At 40.0% G+C, this 19,643-nt stretch overlaps 2 protein-coding genes and 2 pseudogenes across 2 annotated transcripts; all 4 read left to right on the forward strand.

Moving 5' to 3' along the window:
• The first annotated feature begins 287 nt into the window (after positions 1-287).
• LOC149095831 (uncharacterized protein F54H12.2-like) lies at positions 288-1,691 on the forward strand (annotated as a pseudogene).
• Positions 1,692-2,343: 652 nt separating this feature from the next.
• LOC149095832 (uncharacterized) lies at positions 2,344-3,100 on the forward strand. The gene has a single exon (XM_089281725.1). The coding sequence runs from the start codon at positions 2,414-2,416 to the stop codon at positions 3,098-3,100; it is 687 nt and encodes a 228-aa protein (XP_089137851.1). The 5' UTR covers positions 2,344-2,413.
• A 549-nt stretch (positions 3,101-3,649) lies between these two features.
• Positions 3,650-4,461, forward strand: LOC149095833 (uncharacterized). Its single transcript, XM_089281739.1, has one exon. It carries the CDS (start codon positions 3,851-3,853, stop codon positions 4,199-4,201), a length of 351 nt encoding a protein of 116 aa, XP_089137865.1. The 5' UTR covers positions 3,650-3,850; the 3' UTR covers positions 4,202-4,461.
• Positions 4,462-12,179: 7,718 nt separating this feature from the next.
• The window catches only part of LOC149095834 (uncharacterized), a 7,650-nt pseudogene continuing 186 nt past the window's right edge, over positions 12,180-19,643 (forward strand).

Consider the following 19,643-nt stretch of genomic DNA (forward strand, 5'->3'; position numbering starts at 1 on the left):
TAAACAAGCAGTGAAACGTAAAGCTTACGAAGTCCTAGATAGAAACATCAAGCGAAAATTCAACGACATCTTCGGCGAATAATGAATCCCATCTACTCCAGAGGCTCGAGACTCGTCAAATCTAGAAAGGGGTTGTCAACGTCATGTTGTGAAGGGTTCCCAAAAACTTCGAAACGTCGACGAAAGGTACAAAAAGGCGGATGGATTGGTCCTGAGGTCAGTAAACCTGTTGGCTACGATTGGGATCACATCTTAGCGAGAAAACAACGGAGAAGAAGAAGAAAAATATGACGGATACCTTGATGGACAGTGGCTTGTTACATCCGGGTTCCAAATCAGTCCTGAATCCTCAATTGAACCTGTTCACCGTTCAACCCACTGATCTCAGCATGCCCAGTTATCGCATTGTACCCATTCAGACCTACACGACAGGCATCAACCCCGTGGAATTCCAAGTGGATCCTCAAGAAGATTATGTGGATCTCAGTCGAAGTTTCTTTGAGATTGAGTTGGCACTCAAACGGGCGAATGGTGATAATGTAGTCCAAGCCACGAGACTCTGGCCCACGAACAATTTGGCCCACACTTTGTTCAAACAGATCAGTGTGAGACTCAATGGTACCTTGATCAGTCCTCAGACCGACACTTATCACTACAAAGCATACCTGGAAACATTGCTCAACTACAACAGAGATGATGGAGAAACCGTGTCAAAGCCTCAAGGTTGGTACAATGCCCTGGACTTTCCAACGCCATTGACTGTGAACAACACAAACACGGAAGGAGATGGGCATGAGGCTTTCCAAGCATTGTCCTCCAACCAACAAGCTTCAGTGCAACTCATGAAAGCAGAACAAGGCAATTACACGGATGGGAAACGACACGTGCTAAGGTTCACACCCCACATTGAGGTGTTCCACTTAAACAAATTGCTGGTACCTGGTGTGCAGATTGGAATCCAGATGTACTTCAATTCTCCCAATTTGTTTTTGAATGGTGTGAACGTAGCTGGAAGATTGATACACGAAGAGGTCAAAGTGAGAATGTACCTGTGTCAAGTAAGGCTCAACCCCAGTGTCTACAGAGAGTTGATGACGAAAATGAACGTCAACAGAACCATAGTGGCTTACCCGACCGTGAGAAGTGAAATCAGGACCTTCAACATGCAAGGGAACCAGCAAAGATACGAGTGCAATAATTTATTTCAAGGCAGAATTCCTAACAGAGTCATCGTTGGGCTTGTGCTTTCAGAAGCCTTCAATGGTACTGTGGCACATGACCCATTCTGTTTTCAAAAGTTTGGTGTGAGTAACATCAGGCAACTGGTCAGAGGGGAAGAGTACCCTTACGAAACCCTGGAGCTAGTGCACAACGACGGTACCCAAGATCTGAGAGGTTACTATCGATTCTTACAAGCTACAGGATGTTACTGCAAACATCAAGGTAACATGGTCAGAAGCGAAGACTGGGGTCAAGGCAAGAATTGCACACTGTTTGTATTTGACAATGCAGCCAACGGATGTTTGGACAGTCCGGTGTTGAACCCCAAGCAGTCAGGAGAGTTACAGATCGTGCTGAACTTCGGTGTCGCACCCGGTAACAACATCACAGTCATCTTGTACGGAGAGTTTGAAAACCTCTTGGAAGTAGACAAGAACAAAGCCGTGTTGTACGACATTTACCAACGCTAGTGGAAAAAGTACCTCTGAATAACGTGCAACTGGATCATTTGGCGAAAGCGGATGCCATTTTGAAACCTTACTTTTACGGGACGGTGGCTTGTGATCGATTACCACGTCGACCGATTAAGAAAGAACCTCGTGGGTACATTGTAGACACAGATCCACATGATAGACCGGGCCGACACTGGCTGGCGCTTTGGACCCATAGTGGGAATGTGTGCGAGGTGATGGACAGCTACGCCCTACCTTTAGAGACTTACAAGTCAACACAGCCTTTGCAAGACTGGTTAAAAAGTCAATGGAAACATGTCAATTGCAATTGACAGTCGCTGCAATCGATTTACAGTAAAAGCTGTGGTGATTACGCCTTGTTCTATTTAAAAGACAGAGCGAGAGGTCAAAGCATGAACGAGTTCTTGAGGCGTTTCTCGAAACATGATTATGTAGACAACGATCACAAAATAGGCCAGATGTTAAAGAAGTTGATCGAGAAAGAGTTAGAATGGGATAAAGTGTGTAAAGTGAAACATCACCAAGACACCTCTCGTTGCGGTGTGAGATATTTAGTGTAATGATTGTTGGTTTGACATTAAAATAAGACTGAAAACGTTCATTTTCCGTGTGATGATCTTGTAGTGCAAAGGTTAGTATTCTGGACTGTCACTCGAGAGATCAGGGCTCCATTCCCCGTTGGGTGGAATTTTTCCTTTCCATGCGGTATCAAAAGTAGCATGCCCATGCGCGTTTGGTCATTTGGACTCATGGAACGACGCAAGTCTTTTCGATTTCACACCCCTTCCAGTCTGTTGGTGGTGGGTCCTTCAGGGTGTGGCAAGACTGTGTTTACCACCAAACTTTTACTGAACAACCTCGATTTGTTTCATACCCCACCCTCCCAAATCAATTATTGTTACGGAGTGTGGCAAGACGGGTTTCAGCCCATGAAAGAACAGGGGGTCAAGTTTCACGAAGGCGTTCCCGACCCAGATCAACTGAAAACGTGGTTTCCTAAAGGCGGATTACTCGTGTTGAACGATCTAATGGCTGAAGGAGGGAACGATAAACGAGTGTTGGATCTGTTCACCAAACATTCTCACCATCAGAACGTCACCGTGCTCTACTTGCGCCAAGACATATTTCCGGCGGGGAAATATGCCAAGAGTATTTCCAGAAACGCCCACTATGTCGTAGCCTTCAAGAATCCACGAGATCAATTAGGCATGAGAAATTTACTGTTACAGGCATTTCCCACCCAATGGCAAGTTTTACAAGACACGTTTCAACGTTTGACAGAACGTCCGTTCGGATACATGGTCTTGGATTTACATCCAGGCAGTTCGGACGATCAAAGGATTCTCAGCCACCTTTTAATGGACGAAGGATGTATGAGATGTCACAAATTCATCAAGACATCGTGATCAGTTCTTCCCAAGATTCAATCACTACCGTATCTCTAATGAACGGATCCAAGAAAAGCGCCCAGTTGGTAAACAAAGATTTGTTGTACCGATTAGATGGGTTGTTTGCCTTTTACCACCGTCAGTGGTGGTGTCATCGCCAGATGTTTTACCACTTTAACACGGTTGTTTGAACGCTTTGGCATTGATCATCGTGGCAGCAGGCATTGTCGTAGGATCCGTCTTAGAAAACAGTCTCCTGATTGCGTGTTTAACTGCCGCTGGAACTGTGATTAAGGGGTGGAACGATTTCAAAAATTTTTCGTTCAAAATCGACATGTGTCGCTTTGCCTACACCACTTACGACAAAACATTGATCGAATTGAGAACCTACGTGCGAGGACTTCCGATGGAGGAGTTTGAGGGATTTTTAATCAAGATGCAAACCTTGGATGACACAATCACTGATTTCACACCCCCAGTATCTGACAAGTGCGTGCAAGAATACGAACAACGATTTCGCTACGACCACGTCGATAAAAGCTGGAGCACTTACGTGTGAGTGGTAGTATGTGTCATGAGGAGCAAACGAACAGTTCGTAAAAAACCAAGGAGACGTAGGAGGACACAAAAAGGGGGATTGTTGCCATTGGCAGCTCTCATTCCAGCTTTAGTAGCAGCAGGCAAGGCGACGGCTCTAGGAGGAATCTCTGGTGCAGCTGGTTACGGTGTGAAAAAAGGTTTGGAAGTTGCTTCGCGTAAACGTTGACGATGAAAAATAAACCAAAGACCAAGAAAAGAAGTAAACAGCGAGGTGGAGCACTGGCACGACGTAAACATAGATTGGTTGACAAGATCGCCGAAGGAGCTAGTATGTTCTTATCGGGACCCTCACCTACCTTTGCTACGCTGGCTTTGAAATTAGCGGGTCAGGCAGCAAAAGGAATCAGAGACAATGTGAATCACTATAGCAAGAGACAACGTGGAGGTGCACTGTTTACTGTTCTCAAGAATGCAGCCAAGATCGGGTACAAGCTCGGAAAGGACAAACGGTATAAGAGAATGGGTGTAAGGAGTGTCACAGGCAGTTACAACAGACGCCCTGCACCTTGGGAAGTGTGATTCGATTACGCAGACAACGCCCTTTCTTGGAAGCTATTCTCCAAGAGGCCAATCGGAACAGGAGACAGGAGATGTTAGAACATGTTAATGCAGATCAAATCAACGCCGTAAGCGAAATGGTTCTCAATCTATTACGAAAGAGAATTCCCGTTCACCCAATCACCATGGCGAAACTGCATCGCTATAAGACAACGCTACGCGAGGTGGTGAAACGCAGAGACTCGGTCAAAAGGCGAAGAGAACATCTCCAAAAACAAAAAGGTAGCGGATTCTGGCAAGGTTTGAACGACGTGTTCCAAGCATGTCGATGTTAAACACCAGAGATGCCCACGGTTATCCACTGCAAGGTTAGGACTTCGTCCCCAAACCCAAAGACACCTTGAGCGAATTGGTCAGGTTATTACAACAAGCCAACGAAAGAGAAGACGCCCTGAAACGTGATGTGGAACATTGGCATCGAGCTTACAACGCCCTCCTTTAAGAGCATATGGCATTTAAGTACGAGGATCTGTGTTCAGCTTGCAAACGACACCGCGACGAGACCGAAGCAGGTGAGACCATCCTGTTGTGTAAGGAGTGTTCTACAGTAGAAGAAACAAAACATAGCCTGGAGCTGAAACTAGAAAAGGTTCATCAAGAGGTTCGTTACTGGCAAGACTGCTACGAAACGTTACTCCAACAACATTTCGAGGATGACAGAAGAGGTCATGATGGTACCCACAAAAGAGTATGACCAATTGGTTCAGTATTACAAAGGAGAAATCACCGACAATGCCTTGTTGAACAAAGCGGGTCGATTGGCCGCCGAAAGTCACGTGATACTCCGTGATAAATCGATTCCAGATTCGATTGCCATCAAGAATATTAAACCTCTAGCTCGTCAGAGAGGTCGTTTAACCAAACGTATCAGACAAATTGGTCCTTTGTCGAGCAATAGTGCTGATGTCGGTGAAGAGGAAGATGGAGAGGAAGGAGATTTGGTGAAGGGTCCGTTGGAAACCATGTTCAAACAATTGGTTAAGAACGCTTCTCGAGGTACAAAAACACCAAAGATCAAGGAAGAAGCTACTCCGTCTACGTCAGGTGTTAAAAAGAAGCAACCCGCTGCTAAAACACCCATTCCACCACCTGACTCGGATCTGGGAACGCTCCTAAGAAAGGCTGACATTCTCCTGGGTAAAGACAAGCGCAAAGGCAAGGGCAAACGTAAAAACGAGGCCGAACGTTCAAAACCTACGAGTGGTTGGGAAGACTGGGCCAAAGGAAAGAAACTGAGAAGAAATCTAAAACACGATTATGACTCGGACTAAGACCCGTACGCGCAAGTATCGCCAACGTGGACGTGGTTTTGACATTCAAAAATTGCTAGGCAAGGCGGGGATTGAATTTCACTGGCCTGGGTACCAGTACATGGGGCCTGGGACCAAGTTGGCAAAGAGACTGAAACGAGGAGACCCAGGCATCAACCGACTGGACAAGATTGCCAAACAACACGACATCGATTACAGTCGCGCTAAGAATTTGCAAGACAAGTGGAAAGCAGATACAAAGATGATCAAGGCCATAACGAGGTTACCCGGCAACAAAACGGTGACTGAAAAGATTGTGAAAAGAATCATGCAGGCGAAGAAAAAGTTAAAATTGTAATCGATTCTCCCTTTGGAGTTCATGTTATTATTATTCAATAAAAGTTGACAAATGAAATATCAGACTCTGTGTTCGTTTTAAAGCAAAGTTTAGTATTAAAATCCTGATTAAAATGTGTGTGCTCTATTTTAGAAACCAGGCTTTTTACTCGGTCAACACGGAAACGAGATTAATGACGTCAAAGGGGGCGGGGCTTCTGGTTACCATGGATACGTCAAACTCGAGAAAACAATAGAACTCCTTTCCATAACAATACTTTTTCATTTGCATCACAATACCTGTCAAATCCGTACTGGACTAGCCCATACCACTACTGTTGTAAACAAATTAAGTTTTCTGTCGATTTTCGTCGTCAACCTCACGCCTAAAAATAAGCTTAACCAAAACCGTATTTGTAAACACGGCCGGGCGAGTTTTTAAGTTTTCTCTGAGTTAGCACTGCCACTTCGTAGACTGCTAAAATTTCTTCTTCTGTTGTTGAAAACCAAGAAAGGTCTACAAACCATTTTAAGCCGAAGCGAAGAGGATTTGCTAAATTTACTTTTGTTCGTATGTGAATATTTGCATATTGTGATTACAAAGTATGGAGATTTCCTCGTTTTGTTAGTTCAATTTACTCGGTTTGGCGAGATGCTTGGGTGAGTTCCGAGGTTAATTTGGTTGAAGACTGGTAAAGCTACCGCCAATAAAATGACTGCAAAGCTAAATTAAGCCGTCGGCAAAAATACAGACTCTCAGTAATATTCAAATTTAAGCGTGAATAATTATTACACTTTAACACTGCAAGCTTAAACGAATTTTATTTATCCTCTCTTTTATTCGGTCACTTTTCATTGAGAGTTGCCCTGACCATTTCTCGGTAATAAAAATAACTTTTACATACATATATACACAATTTAGTTGGTGAGAGCGCTCTCCCCTCTCCACTCTCTCTCTCTCTCTCTGCTCTCTTCTTCACACTAATTTTTTTTATTAACCAACTCATTAACCAAATGTCAGTGACTGTTGTCTTTATTGTGCATGCATACTTTTTTGCTCGTCAAAGAAAGTTTCAGTTTCTTCCTGGCTGTTTCCTTTGTCCTGTCCGGTACCAATTCGTTTGTTATATAACTTTGTGAATTCTCTATTTTCCTTAAATTTTATCTCGCCAGGGTGATAGAATGCACTCTCAGAGTGTTCAATCATTGTTTTCAGTTGCTACAATTTTCAGGAAAAAAGCAATAGTTTTCTTAATCTCCTGTTACTTTGTGTTAGGACCTTTTAGTGTGCCCATAATTGGCCCATGGGCATTACGGGAGAATAATTTTCAAGTAACAAATTAGATTCGTTCTAGTGTTAAGTATTTTAAAATTATTTTGAATTAGACATTTCATTTTATTTTGTATTTTTTATTTTAGTCGCATGTGATGTTTTATGATTTTACCGACGTATACCATGTAAATGTAAATAATGCACTAGAATTAGCCAATCAGCGTGTGCATTATATCGGTTGTAAATACAAACCATATGTAATAAATGTATGTAAATGATATTATGACAGAGAACTGGACAGGGCGAGAACTTCTCCTTTTGTAAATTTATATATTAATTCCTGTCAGTGCTGTCAAAATGTCTCGGGAACCTTCATTTTTGATAGTCCATTATTTTCCACCATACCTAGCACAGAAGCTCACCAAATCCTAACTAATAACCAATATGCGTGTATCTCTGGCATTTGCTGTGTACTATGTGTATATTCTGTTATCCTGCCTTAACTGCTAGAAACAATTTTGACAGAGCTGTTTCAACAGTTTCACTTAAATTAATTTCCAGTAACTGCACTATATGTAGCAATGTTATTGAGTATGAGCTTTATGGAGGATTTTAAATTTTTATTTTTTTATGATTACAGAAGACAACAAAATATACATGTGTATACATGTACATAACCTGATGTTGGTGTTGGTTGCAAATCGTAGTTCATAATAGTCGTCCTATTACAGGTAAGGGGGAAAAGTTCAGAAAGTTTAGAACATCTCATTCATCTCGTGAGGCAAATTATCACCTAATGTGGAAGTCCTGTCTTCAAGTGAGGGAAAATGACACAAAAAAAAGTTACAGTGAAAGTAAAAAGAATGATGAATGTTGATATGGTGTACATTGTACATCATGTAAAGGTATTTGGTGAATGCCAAAGGCGTAACATTTGATGTATTGCTTTTTCAGGACAAACTATATAACAGTGAAGTTTTAAAAGGTGTGATGAGAAAAATAATGAGTACATTGTCCAGGCAGTACCAGATTATGGACGGCATATGCAGACAGTAAGAGGAATTGTAACCATTACCGGGTAAGTTTGTTTTATGCTTTTGATTCATGTACTTGGATTTTGAGTCATTTCATCACAAGAATAAGTAATGACAGATGCAATAGTTGTTTGGAATTTATTTTTGAAGGCAAACTTATAAGTCTGCCTATGCTGGATAACAGCCATGTGTATACTGAATGTAAAGCAAACACACTGTTAAAGATGGGGCAACCCTAAAACCCAGAAACTGGAATCCGGAATCCAGAACCAAAAACCGGAATCCAGAAACCGGAAACCGGAATCCACAAATCAAAGAAAACAAGTTCTTCAAGTACTCAAAACTTGTTTTGCTTATGTTTTTGCTTGTCAAAAATAAGCAGCCAAGTAAAAAGGACCTCAAACTTAACCTTTTTTGAAACAAAAATTCCCCATCTGTTGAAATTCGTGCAACCGTTATTTCTAGTAAGGGCTATGATTATGAGAATCTTAGTAAAGTGCGTCGTTATTTTATTCCAAGCACCCTGAGAACGTCTAAAATAAGCTTGCTGGTAACTAACCGCGCAGCCATGGGCAGAGCGCGGTTCATGTTCTACCCGTAGTTTATTTTTTTTTTCTGTCAGTGACCAGACCCAAACTTCCTCTGGGCCAAATTTTGAATCATGCAACCTGTGATGTTTATTCGCCAAAAGCTATTGAAACATTAATACAAGGACAATGTTACGGATATTGTTTTCTATATTGTTTTCTAAAAGCACTAAAAAAGGTAATACATCAGCCATGGAATGCTTGACGTTGCAGCTTTCATTTTCGCTACTTGACAAATAAGATCGTGTTTACTTTGCAAGCTTATTTTGCCAGAAGCGATGGTCGTTAATTTATTTGCAATTTTGCGAGTTTTCCTGTGGGTGTCGACAAATGAAGCGAATTCTTTGGTTGTTTCATTGCAGCGAGTTAAGAGATTTGAAGAAAAGTGAAATATTTGCTGAGGTAAACAAGAGCATGCCAGAACTTGCAACGTTTAAGTTAGTGCTAGGCGAAAAAACACAACTGTTCTAAAATTAGCTGTGGATAGCGTAAACCCTCTGATTGTGTGACTTGCGTAACTAATTTAAAGCACAAACAAATTAAATTTTGACTTTTCAGGAACAAAGCTGTTTATTAATAGTGTGACACTTGTTTCCTTTTGTATCATTCATGGGCATATCCCGAGCGAACTTCCAGATTAAGACCATTGCGTCATCATAGATTTCACAAAGGCTAAGAGTGATGGTGCAATAAGTTATAACACAGTTTGTGTTGATCAAGTGATGTATTTACAGTAATCAATGAATCAGCAAGGACTGCTTTGGAATGTGCACTGCGTTGTGGCTGTAGTATTAACAAAACAGTTCAATTTTAAAAACACGGTTACAAGAACTAAAAGATCTTCTTGTTGCCATTTTTGAGTTTTTTTTTTTGTAAAAAAAATACCTCTTAGTCGGCACGTCGGGTATGTTATGGACGGGTCAATGGATGAATGAGTGAGTGAGTGAGAGATGTATGTATGTCACACCAATCAGATTGGATCTACTATAAACAGCCAACGTGTCAGATTACTGTAGTTTGTTTAGTCAAAAATTTTATGGCTTACTATTTAGCTATCTTACCATGACCGATGTAACATCGCAACCAAAAAAACTTGCCAAATTAACCAAATCATTACTGTACCATGAATGCTCCTATCTCCGACACTTCACACAAAAAAAAATAACTCTTGCACGCCTTGCGTGCCTATGTTGTTTAATAAGTGATCTGCAATTTACCGGAGGTATAAAGTTACCCTTTATGTCTAGCAGATATTGAACAAGATAGAAAATGTCATAGAGAACAGCGGCAGCCCCCTGTACATTGACAGTCACGCCCCCACTTTCGAAGTCCAAAGGCTAACCTGGCTCATCTAAATATAAAATTTGATTTTCCCAACAGATGCGAGACTAATTCCAGATCAACACTATTTCCACACTGATACTGTGACAAATCAGCAGTTCATATTCTTGGCGGCCATCATATTAAAACAATTTATATAAATGTTGCACACTTACTTCCGTCTGCTTCTTGCTTGCTAACAGATTGGACCACATGTTGTTAAAAGATGCTAAAAGACTGCCAGAAACTCACTGCAATGGCATGTTGTTATTGTGCTACTCACCAGTCTTCTCAGAGCAATTTTATCTAGACAAGAACCATGCTCTCATGTTTGGGCCGTGGGCATTAGTGGCAAAGCCACATGAAGGCACTCGCTCACATGCCAATGCAGAAAAACACTAGACTCTTATTTAGCCTGCTCAGACACCTGGAACAGATACCAGAGCCTGCTCGCAGACTATAAGCAACTCTATCCACCCGAAAAATCACTAACCCTGACTGGATAGTGATTTACCCAATGGATAGTTTTATACAGCTTTTGAACAATCGGGCCAGATGTATACCTAAGGGTTGTTCAGAACTAGTCAATAATTTTTTAGCAATTACAGCTTGTGGCTGAAGTAAAGCCAAGAAAATAAATAACAGCAAAATAATTTTTCCCCATATATATTTATTAGACATTGCTGAAGTGAATTATTCCTACTATCATTCATAATATCTGGATTCCAGATTCTGGCTTCTGGTTCCGGATTATGGTTTCCGGTTTCAGTGTTTTAGGGTAGCCCTTGATGATGTACGTGCATGTTAATCTTGAATAATCTGAAATTTCAGAGAGTTTAAAAATATCATATCATATCTGTGATGGTTCCGAGGTGGAGGGCTGTTACATGTGCATGTAAATGTCTCATGCACGATTTTTCACTTGTTATGATTCAGCTGCCAATAGTTTCTGTATCTGTTAGTGTGCAACAATCTACACCAATATTTCAACCTAATAATGTACAGTGTTTATTAATTAACCAAATTATGCTGTTTTTAGTTGACCAATGCAACTACATAGTAATGTGATGCTGACGCACACAAATTTACAAATATGCCCAGTGTCAACTTGTCAAATATATCAACTAGCCAGACAGTCTAGATTACAAAATGTTCTGAAAGTTGGAATTATCAGGTAAGATATTTCTTAAACATTATTTTGTAATTAATGATTTCTCAGACATTGTTTTTTTCAAGAAAAGATTCATACCCCACATATAGAGGGTTTTTTCTCTAAGGGCTCCCTCCTCCTGTTACTTTGGAATGTCTAATGACTGGCCATGGATGGGTGTTGGGTGTGAATATCTTCTGGAACTGCACATTCAGATTAAGTCAACAAGAACATCAGTATTTATCCTGACAAAGTCTGATTTTCAGCCTGGATGGCCCTTTGATTGGGATTGTGCACATTGTTGTACTGCAATATTCCAGTTTCTTGTTTAAAGCAAATTGCATGTGCTCTCGAAAGCAAGTCGCTAAGTTCACAACAGTTATATATGTTTGCTTTGCATCTCAGGGCAGAGCCTGCCACTGTGAATGTTTTGGTACAATCCCCCTAGCATTTGATTCACTACTGTAGACACTCAGTAAACAACTAACAATGACGAACACTGAATATCAATGAAAGGAATGTCATCTGGCGGTTAAATGCAAAAATAGTGAGTGGAACACTTCCTTCCAGTCGTTCGAATTCTTGGATGTTCGTTTCAAGAGCTCAAAGATGATCAGGATGATAATTATTTACCGCCCACCGTCATCTGTGCCTTTGTCAACATTTTATCATGAATTTTCTCTCCTGCTTGAGGAATTGGCCACAGCATCAGGCGAGCTTTTAATTGTCGGTGATTTTAATCTACATGTGGATTCTTCGCGTGATGTCAACGCATTGCATTTTTGTGACCTAATAGCATCTTTAATCATTTAATCATTACTAGAAATCAGTGTAAACTTATAGACAATGTTATGGTTCATGACCCTTTGATTTCTGATCATTACGCTATTTTTATGCATTTATTATTGCACAAACCACAATTTCCAACAAGAACTATTCGCCACCGGAAGCTGCGTTCGATTGATTATGCTGAATTCAATGACACTATCATGAATTCGTCCTTGTTTGACGAATCACAGCGTGATTTGGATTCGTTAGTTGATTCCTATCATCGGGTCTTGAAGTCCACCCTTGATGTTTATGCCCCCGAAAGGACCCGTGAGGTAGTTCTTCGTCCTTGTGCGCCTTGGTATTCAACTGACATTAGTGTTCAAAAGAACATAAGGAGGAAGCTCGAACGTAACTGGCGACGTACAAGATTACCTGCAGATAGAGAACGGTATGTGTTTCAGAACAGTGTTGTTAATGCCATGATTGCCTCCGCGAAGCACACATTTTATTCATCAGTGATCCAGGAAAACTCAGGGAACTCTGGACTTCTTTTTAAGACAATAGAGAAGCTTCTGCACTCCAATCCAGTCCAGCGTTATCCATCTGGGCCTAATAACTGTTCTCTGTCCGAATCATTCGTTGAATATTTTAGTGACAAAATTGTTAAAATCCGCAATGATCTTGACAAAGTTGATGGAACTCTGAGTGACGGTCAAGTTACTTCATGCAATGCTGAGTCTGAAAGCTGTCTAGCTGGTCAGCTGCTAAGTGAATTTAAACTGGTCACTGAGGAGGTCGTATCTGGTTTTGTGAATCACCTGTGTTCAAAGTCCTGTACACTTGATCCAATTCCATCCTCAGTGTTCAAAGGGTGCCGTCATTATCTGCTTCCAATGATCACTCGTATAGTTAACTTGTCTCTTACAAGTGGCCAAGTACCTGATAGATTCAAGGTTGCCATGTTGAAGCCGTTGTTGAAAAAGAGTGGAGCTGATCATGAACTATTTTCGAACTTTCGTCCTGTCTCGAATTTATATTTTCTATCCAAAGTTACGGAGAAAGCAGTTGCAGCACAATTAATGGACCACCTTAATGATAATGAAGGCTTATTAGAAGAATTTCAGTCGGCATATAAATCTCATCACAGTACAGAGACTGCGCTTGTGAGAGTTCAAAATGATATTTTGAAGGCTATTGACAATAACAGATCGGTTATATTACTATTGCTCGATTTATCGGCTGCGTTTGATACTGTCGATCATTCGATTTTGTTATCTAGACTACAGAATCGCTTTGGTATTAGGAACACTGCTCTTAATTGGTTTCATTCGTATCTTCACTCACGCGAACAGTTTGTTTCTGTCAATGGAATTGAATCGTCAAAGAAGAATTTACCCTACGGGGTACCACAGGGTTCTGTACTGGGACCCTTGTTGTATTCCCTTTATACAAGTCCGCTGGGTGACATAGCCAGAAAACATAGCATACCGTTTCATCTCTATGCAGATGACACACAGTTGTACTTGTCGTTTACGTCCAATTGCCCTAATCATCTATCAAGCTCAAAGATGGCAGTAGAATTATGTGTTAAGGACATTGGGGACTGGATGCTGCGCAACAAACTTAAGTTAAATCGGGATAAGACTGAACTTTTGGTTATTAGTTCTAAATATCGTCCACGACCACCCCTCGACTATATACGAGTTGGTGATGAAGTAATCAAGTCTAGTAAACAGGCCAGGAATTTAGGAGTTGCATTCGATCAATGTTTGGATTTCAAAGAACACGTTAAAATAACCTGCAAGAGCGCATTTTTCCGCATTCGTAGTATAGCTAAAATTAGGCGATACCTATCCCAGAGTACTACTGAGACCATTGTTCACGCTTACATAACATCGCGTTTGGACTATTGTAACGCCCTACTGTACGGTCTCCCAAAGTATCTGATTAATAGACTTCAGCTTGTACAGAACTCAGCAGCTCGCCTTGTTACCTTGACTAGAAGGCAGGAACACATCACACCAATACTAAGGAGCTTACATTGGTTGCCAGTTCATTTTAGGATTATTTTCAAAATATTGTTGTTAACTTACAAAGCTCTGAATGGACTGGCCCCTGATTACATTAGAGACCTACTGCGATTTAACATTTCTGGTCGGACACTACGATCTTCAAACAACAGGTTGCTTGATGAGCCTAGAGCAAATCTTAAAACGTATGGTGAAAGGGCTTTTTCCGTGGCGGCACCAAGGCTCTGGAATAAACTACCCCTCCAGATCAGACTTTCATCATCAGAGGCAGTTTTTAAGGCTAATCTTAAGACTTATCTTTTTAAGCGTGCATTTGATTTGTAGTTTTTACATTTTATTTGTAGCCTAATTGTATTATATAGCGTATTTAATTCTTAAGATTTTAACTTTTAGGATTTTAGGTTTTTAAAGAATTAGGATTTTAATTTTAAAGTATTGTAAAGCGCCATGGACAATTAGTGGAAAATGGCGCTATATAAATGTATATTTATTTATTTATTTATTTATTTATATTTATTTATTTATAAATTATAATTGATATGTCTTGGTATGTTCAGTGGCTACATACACTATGATTACATCCCTGTTCCTGTCAGTCGATATACGAACAGTATACACATAGGCAGCCTGGATTAAAACATCAAAGATTTTCAAAGCAACCATGGCCATTTGAGATATTTCTAAAGAAATGTAAATTCAAGGTCCTTATGATTGCATATAGGGATTGATTTTTATTGTAAAAAAATATCTTACTGAGTGTATTGTTCTTGTGTACTAATTGTTGTAGAACACAGAGACCACTGTTATGACAGAGATATTAATGTGTGAAAAGTTCCATAAAAAAATGCACTGGGAGCAAATTAAATCATCATAGATGCAGCTTCTGAGAGATTCCCAATATTAATGGAACATACATTGTACATACATGTAAAAGAGTTCGATATTTATTACTTAAGATTGCAATGCTTAGTTTGGTTTCTCTATATTTACAGGCAACTTGATGCCATAATAATTTCTGCACTAAGTTCATTGAACAAACTGACTTGGAAGTTGAGTTCTGCAACCCATACTGTGCGTAACTTAATATCATAGCTGCAACATTGTGACAGATACACTGTATTACATTATTAAGAAACACCTATGATACATGTACTAACTAATTATTTAAAGAGTCTGTTAAATTAATCACTTTTTCTTAGAGATTATTTACTCATCACGTCATGGTTTAGTTAAATAATTGCTTTTTTGGCTTAAAAATGATATTTATTGTCCTTGGTTTATGTTGTTCTTAAATCAATTTTGTGATAACCTGCATTGGACATGGCATGAATTAATATTTTGCCAACACGAAATGGAGAACTGGGTTTTAAGCAAAGTTGCAGGATTAGTATTTTTTGTAGTAAGAAAGAGTTGAGAAATTTGTGACATTCTACCGACAGCCTTGCCATTCGCAATGGCCAATAAGGTTCATTTGTTCCCTAGTGTTGTACAAATAGTGTTATCTAATTTATAAATTATTTCAATCTGTTGTTTAAATGATTGCCTTATAACCCCACGTCCAGCTTTGGTGCATGTAGGATATTAATGTATTGTTTATCCATTTTGCTGTAAATTATCTTTAATTGATGTGTCAATCAAAACATATCTTGGATATGCACCTATATCTCATAATCTTTGAGTGCGTTTGGTTGTGTAGTGCAGACAAAGTACACGTACATAATATAACTTACTCATAGCTTACTTATAATTCTTGGTATAATTTAATCATAGCAAAATTAATTAATGGTACCCAATAACAGCTCCTGTAGTCCATGATCTCAGTCGAGAAAAAGAACAAATCACTTTGGAATTGGATAATAAAATTATTATCCGAAGCCTATGCAAATCAGCAACAAAATATCATATTTATCGTTCATGCCAGAGTGATTTTGCTGATACTTATACTTTGAGATATGGTGCAAACCCTTTCAGCAGGAGGAGACTTCATACAAAAATGAAGATGGCTAACTATCTTTGGGGATCAAGTTAGAAAACAAACCTTTTAAACTTTTTACATGTGTATACTATTTTGGTATTTTTGTGAGATTTCATTTGGTAGAGATTTGGGGACTGCGTATTTTGTAACCACTGCATTTCAGTCATACCCCACAACAAAAAAAATTGTAAACTTCTTTTGTGTGGGAGTCCCCATGTTAACTTAGAAAGAATATAGTGATTAATAACAATGTCTTGTCTTTCTCAATAAGAAAGAACAAGAAATGCCACAAAAAAGCACAGAAGACAGTTCTGTTGTGTGATCAACATTTTTGGTGGCTTCCCTCAAATCCTTGAAATTATGGCTGTATTTTCATCATCACACCATCTTACACCTCAATCTGCTGATGTAATCCTATTTCGGGCTGAAACTAATATATAGATTTAGGCCAGCCTAAAAGCGTAGCTCCTGAGCCGGGTTGTTCAGAGCCAAATAACCTAGGAAAAGGTAAAATTTCGATTTGATTTTTGTAACTTTGCGTTGAGGTTTTCTGTATATTGTGTGGCCTTCTGTTTTGAGTTTTAATAATCACTATACACACAAAAGAAAGCAGCAAAAAACATTTGTATAGAGGAAAAAGTTATAATTCGGTTAACTTTTAATCCTGAGTTAGCGTTAAGCGGCTTCCGAACAATCCTGCCCTGTTTTCAACAACTTAACCTCAGATGAGCCCGCGATCCAATCGAAAACTAACACTTGATCAGCGGTCAACTTAAAAAAAAACACGCGACCTCGATGAGCTTTAAACTTGAGCCCGCGATATGGTCTCGTGATACTGGTCAGCGGATGCCTTGTTTTGACAGGCATCAATTGATCATAACATGGACGTCCAATATTAAAGAAGTACACGGTAAATAAGGGCTGCATGTCTCAGTCAACGGATCATTTGGAGTATGGCCGCCATGTTGCGCGACCCCGTCGTCGTCGTCGTCGCCGTCGTGCGTACGCGCCCACGAGCAATACCAATAGCCAGGATAACCATGGGAAAATCAATTCATGGGTTTCCTTTTCTTTCCTATATGAGTATGGGGCTCCGCTTGGCGGCCCTTCGGGCCGCCGGAGCTCCGCTATAACATCGCTCGCAGTTTACTTCACGTACATGTACATGTTGGATTGTTTTCATTAGTAACAACATTCCAAAAAATAACTGACGAGCTCCGCTTTTAGGCTTGGCTAAATCTATATATTATTTGAGACTCTTGCAGATAGGGATGACTATGTTGAAGTCGACACCCTGACTCAAGTTCTTAAATTTAGGCCTCACGGAACGGTATCCTCCCCCTTGGACCCCTGATGCCCAATTTTTTGAGACATGCGCAGAGTACTTTTTTGGGAAACTGCTGTTGTTAGGGATACGCGGGCTCAACTCGCTAATGTTTACATTCAAGCTCACTCAAGCAAATTATTTTAAAATTGCAACAAATTAAATGTTGAGCAGATGGGACGAAAAAGAGTTCACGGCAGTCATATACAAGTTTGTACACTCATAAAACTTGTAATAAGGCCCTATTTTTCATAGTAAGGAACAGTTTTTAATAATGACATTTTCATATTTACAGTATTTTTGAGAAGAATTAACAATGACCTAAGGAAAGATGTCTTGAAGTTAAAAAGTGAAGCAAAGAAGCCTAAAAGAACTTTGAAGTCCACTAAATTGAAAACGAAACAAGTCGGTAACAAACTACGAGGGACAAAATCTGCTTCCACAAAGCTGAAAAGACAATTAAAGGAAAATGATGAAAATGTAAAGAAACCTAGGTATTCCCTTGTAGATACATTTTCTCAGGGCAAAAATGGAACAAATCATAGAACAGTCATGTTTATGGCCTGCATGAGATATTTAGAACATGCATGTTTGCTTTCTAGCCAAAAAAGACACCCATTGCATTACATCTAATTTTCAGTATTTTATTCAACTGTAGTCCCCCAACAAATGTTGTTGTCTGGCCATCCACATTGGCAGACTGGAATATCCTATTAGGGGAGGCCGATAAACTGATATTACGCAAAAGATTTGCAAGTAGCCAATGTGATTTCCACGTATGGAGTGATGACTCCAACAAAGGTGGCGAAGAGTGGCACATTGTAGGTGTCCACACCTGGTGCCCAGAGATCAATAAACCCAGGGCATATGTCCTTGGTAACAGTTTGGCAGCGAGTGGGTCAGGAAAACACCCGTCTGATGTAGAATATCATGTTGTTCATGATGAATATGGCATAACTAGTGTTTCAGGGTTGGTTGGGGATAATGCCTCAACCCAGAAGGGGAAGGCTAATGGTTTAATAGCAAATAATTCAAGGGTTTTTGAAAAGGATATGTTCTTAGTTGGATGTTACCCCCACGTCCTGAACATTATGTTAAGAAGGATGTGCCAAGCTGGGTTTGGGGCCAAGGGTGACATGAATAACAACCATGTATTGCAACTACTTTATAAGGTATCTTGGCTTCATCATGAACGCCCAAGTCAGTACAAATCAATGTATGTATCACTAGGAATCTTAAATAAAGAGCCACCCCTTCCCCAGTCCTTTATTGACACGAGGTGGACATACTACTATGAGACACTTCAATGGCACTTGAAATATGGTAAAGCCTGTCTAAAACTTGGAGAGAGTGTCCTGGAAAGAATGCCAAAGTCAGACAGCCACTACACAGCGTGGCAAAATGTTATCAAGTTGAGCTCCTGTCCAATGATTGATTCAAGTGGAAATTAAGTTTTTGTAGGAGTTTCTTGACAAGTTTCTTATTCCATCTCTCAACGCATCACAAGCAACAGATCAAGAACTTGGCTTCTCCAGTGGATACCCGCCACGATTATGGCCTGCAACTGTCCTTAAACATCATGAAACATTAAGTAAAATGTTGATGTCTCCATCAGCATATTTTCCTTTAACTGAGCAGCAGGTGAAGATGTCACTGAAGGATCCTGTAGCCATCAACCACTTTCGTCAGGAAGTGCAGAGGCCAATGTTGCAAGAAGTACTTAAAGTTGTTAAAGACCATGGATCAGAGTGGTTGTCCTTACCCAAGTTATTTGGAATTGGAGCTGATCCAAGATACCAAAGTGCTTTCTGGTATTCTGTTTTGAAGGCTCTTTAAATTCCTGTCATGCTGCCAACTGAAAGAGAAAAAGAAAGCAGGTTAGTGCAAAATTTCTATGTCCACGGACAAAACCTTCACACATTGGTTTGTAAGGACAGAGCTGGTTTAGTTAAATGGGCAGAAATCTGGAACTTGAAGGAACCAAAACTACTGAATGATATCAAAAGAGTTGCAACATCACCACAGAGTAGTCTCATCAGCAAAGAAGCTAACCCCCACCTTTTTGAGTTCTATGCCAAACACATTTTCAGTATTCCTGTGAACAAAGTAATTGCTGAAAGGCAGTTTAACCTTTCACAACTTTATCTTCAAAACAACATGTCAGAGCTGTCAAAACAAGCCTCGATAACATTTGTTGAAAACATACTTCACAGTGGAAAAAAAAAACAACCGCACTACTGAAGCAGCAAGAGAAGTACATGAAGAGAGAATGAAGGCATATGCAAACATGCTGACCTCAGACCTTTTGCAAGAGGCAAGAAAGAAGTTAAATACGATCCGAAAATGTGAAAAC

This window comes from Orbicella faveolata, unplaced genomic scaffold (genome assembly GCF_042242905.1).
Source record: "Orbicella faveolata isolate gen_17 unplaced genomic scaffold, um_ofav_v1 contig_48, whole genome shotgun sequence".
NCBI lineage: Eukaryota > Metazoa > Cnidaria > Anthozoa > Scleractinia > Merulinidae > Orbicella > Orbicella faveolata.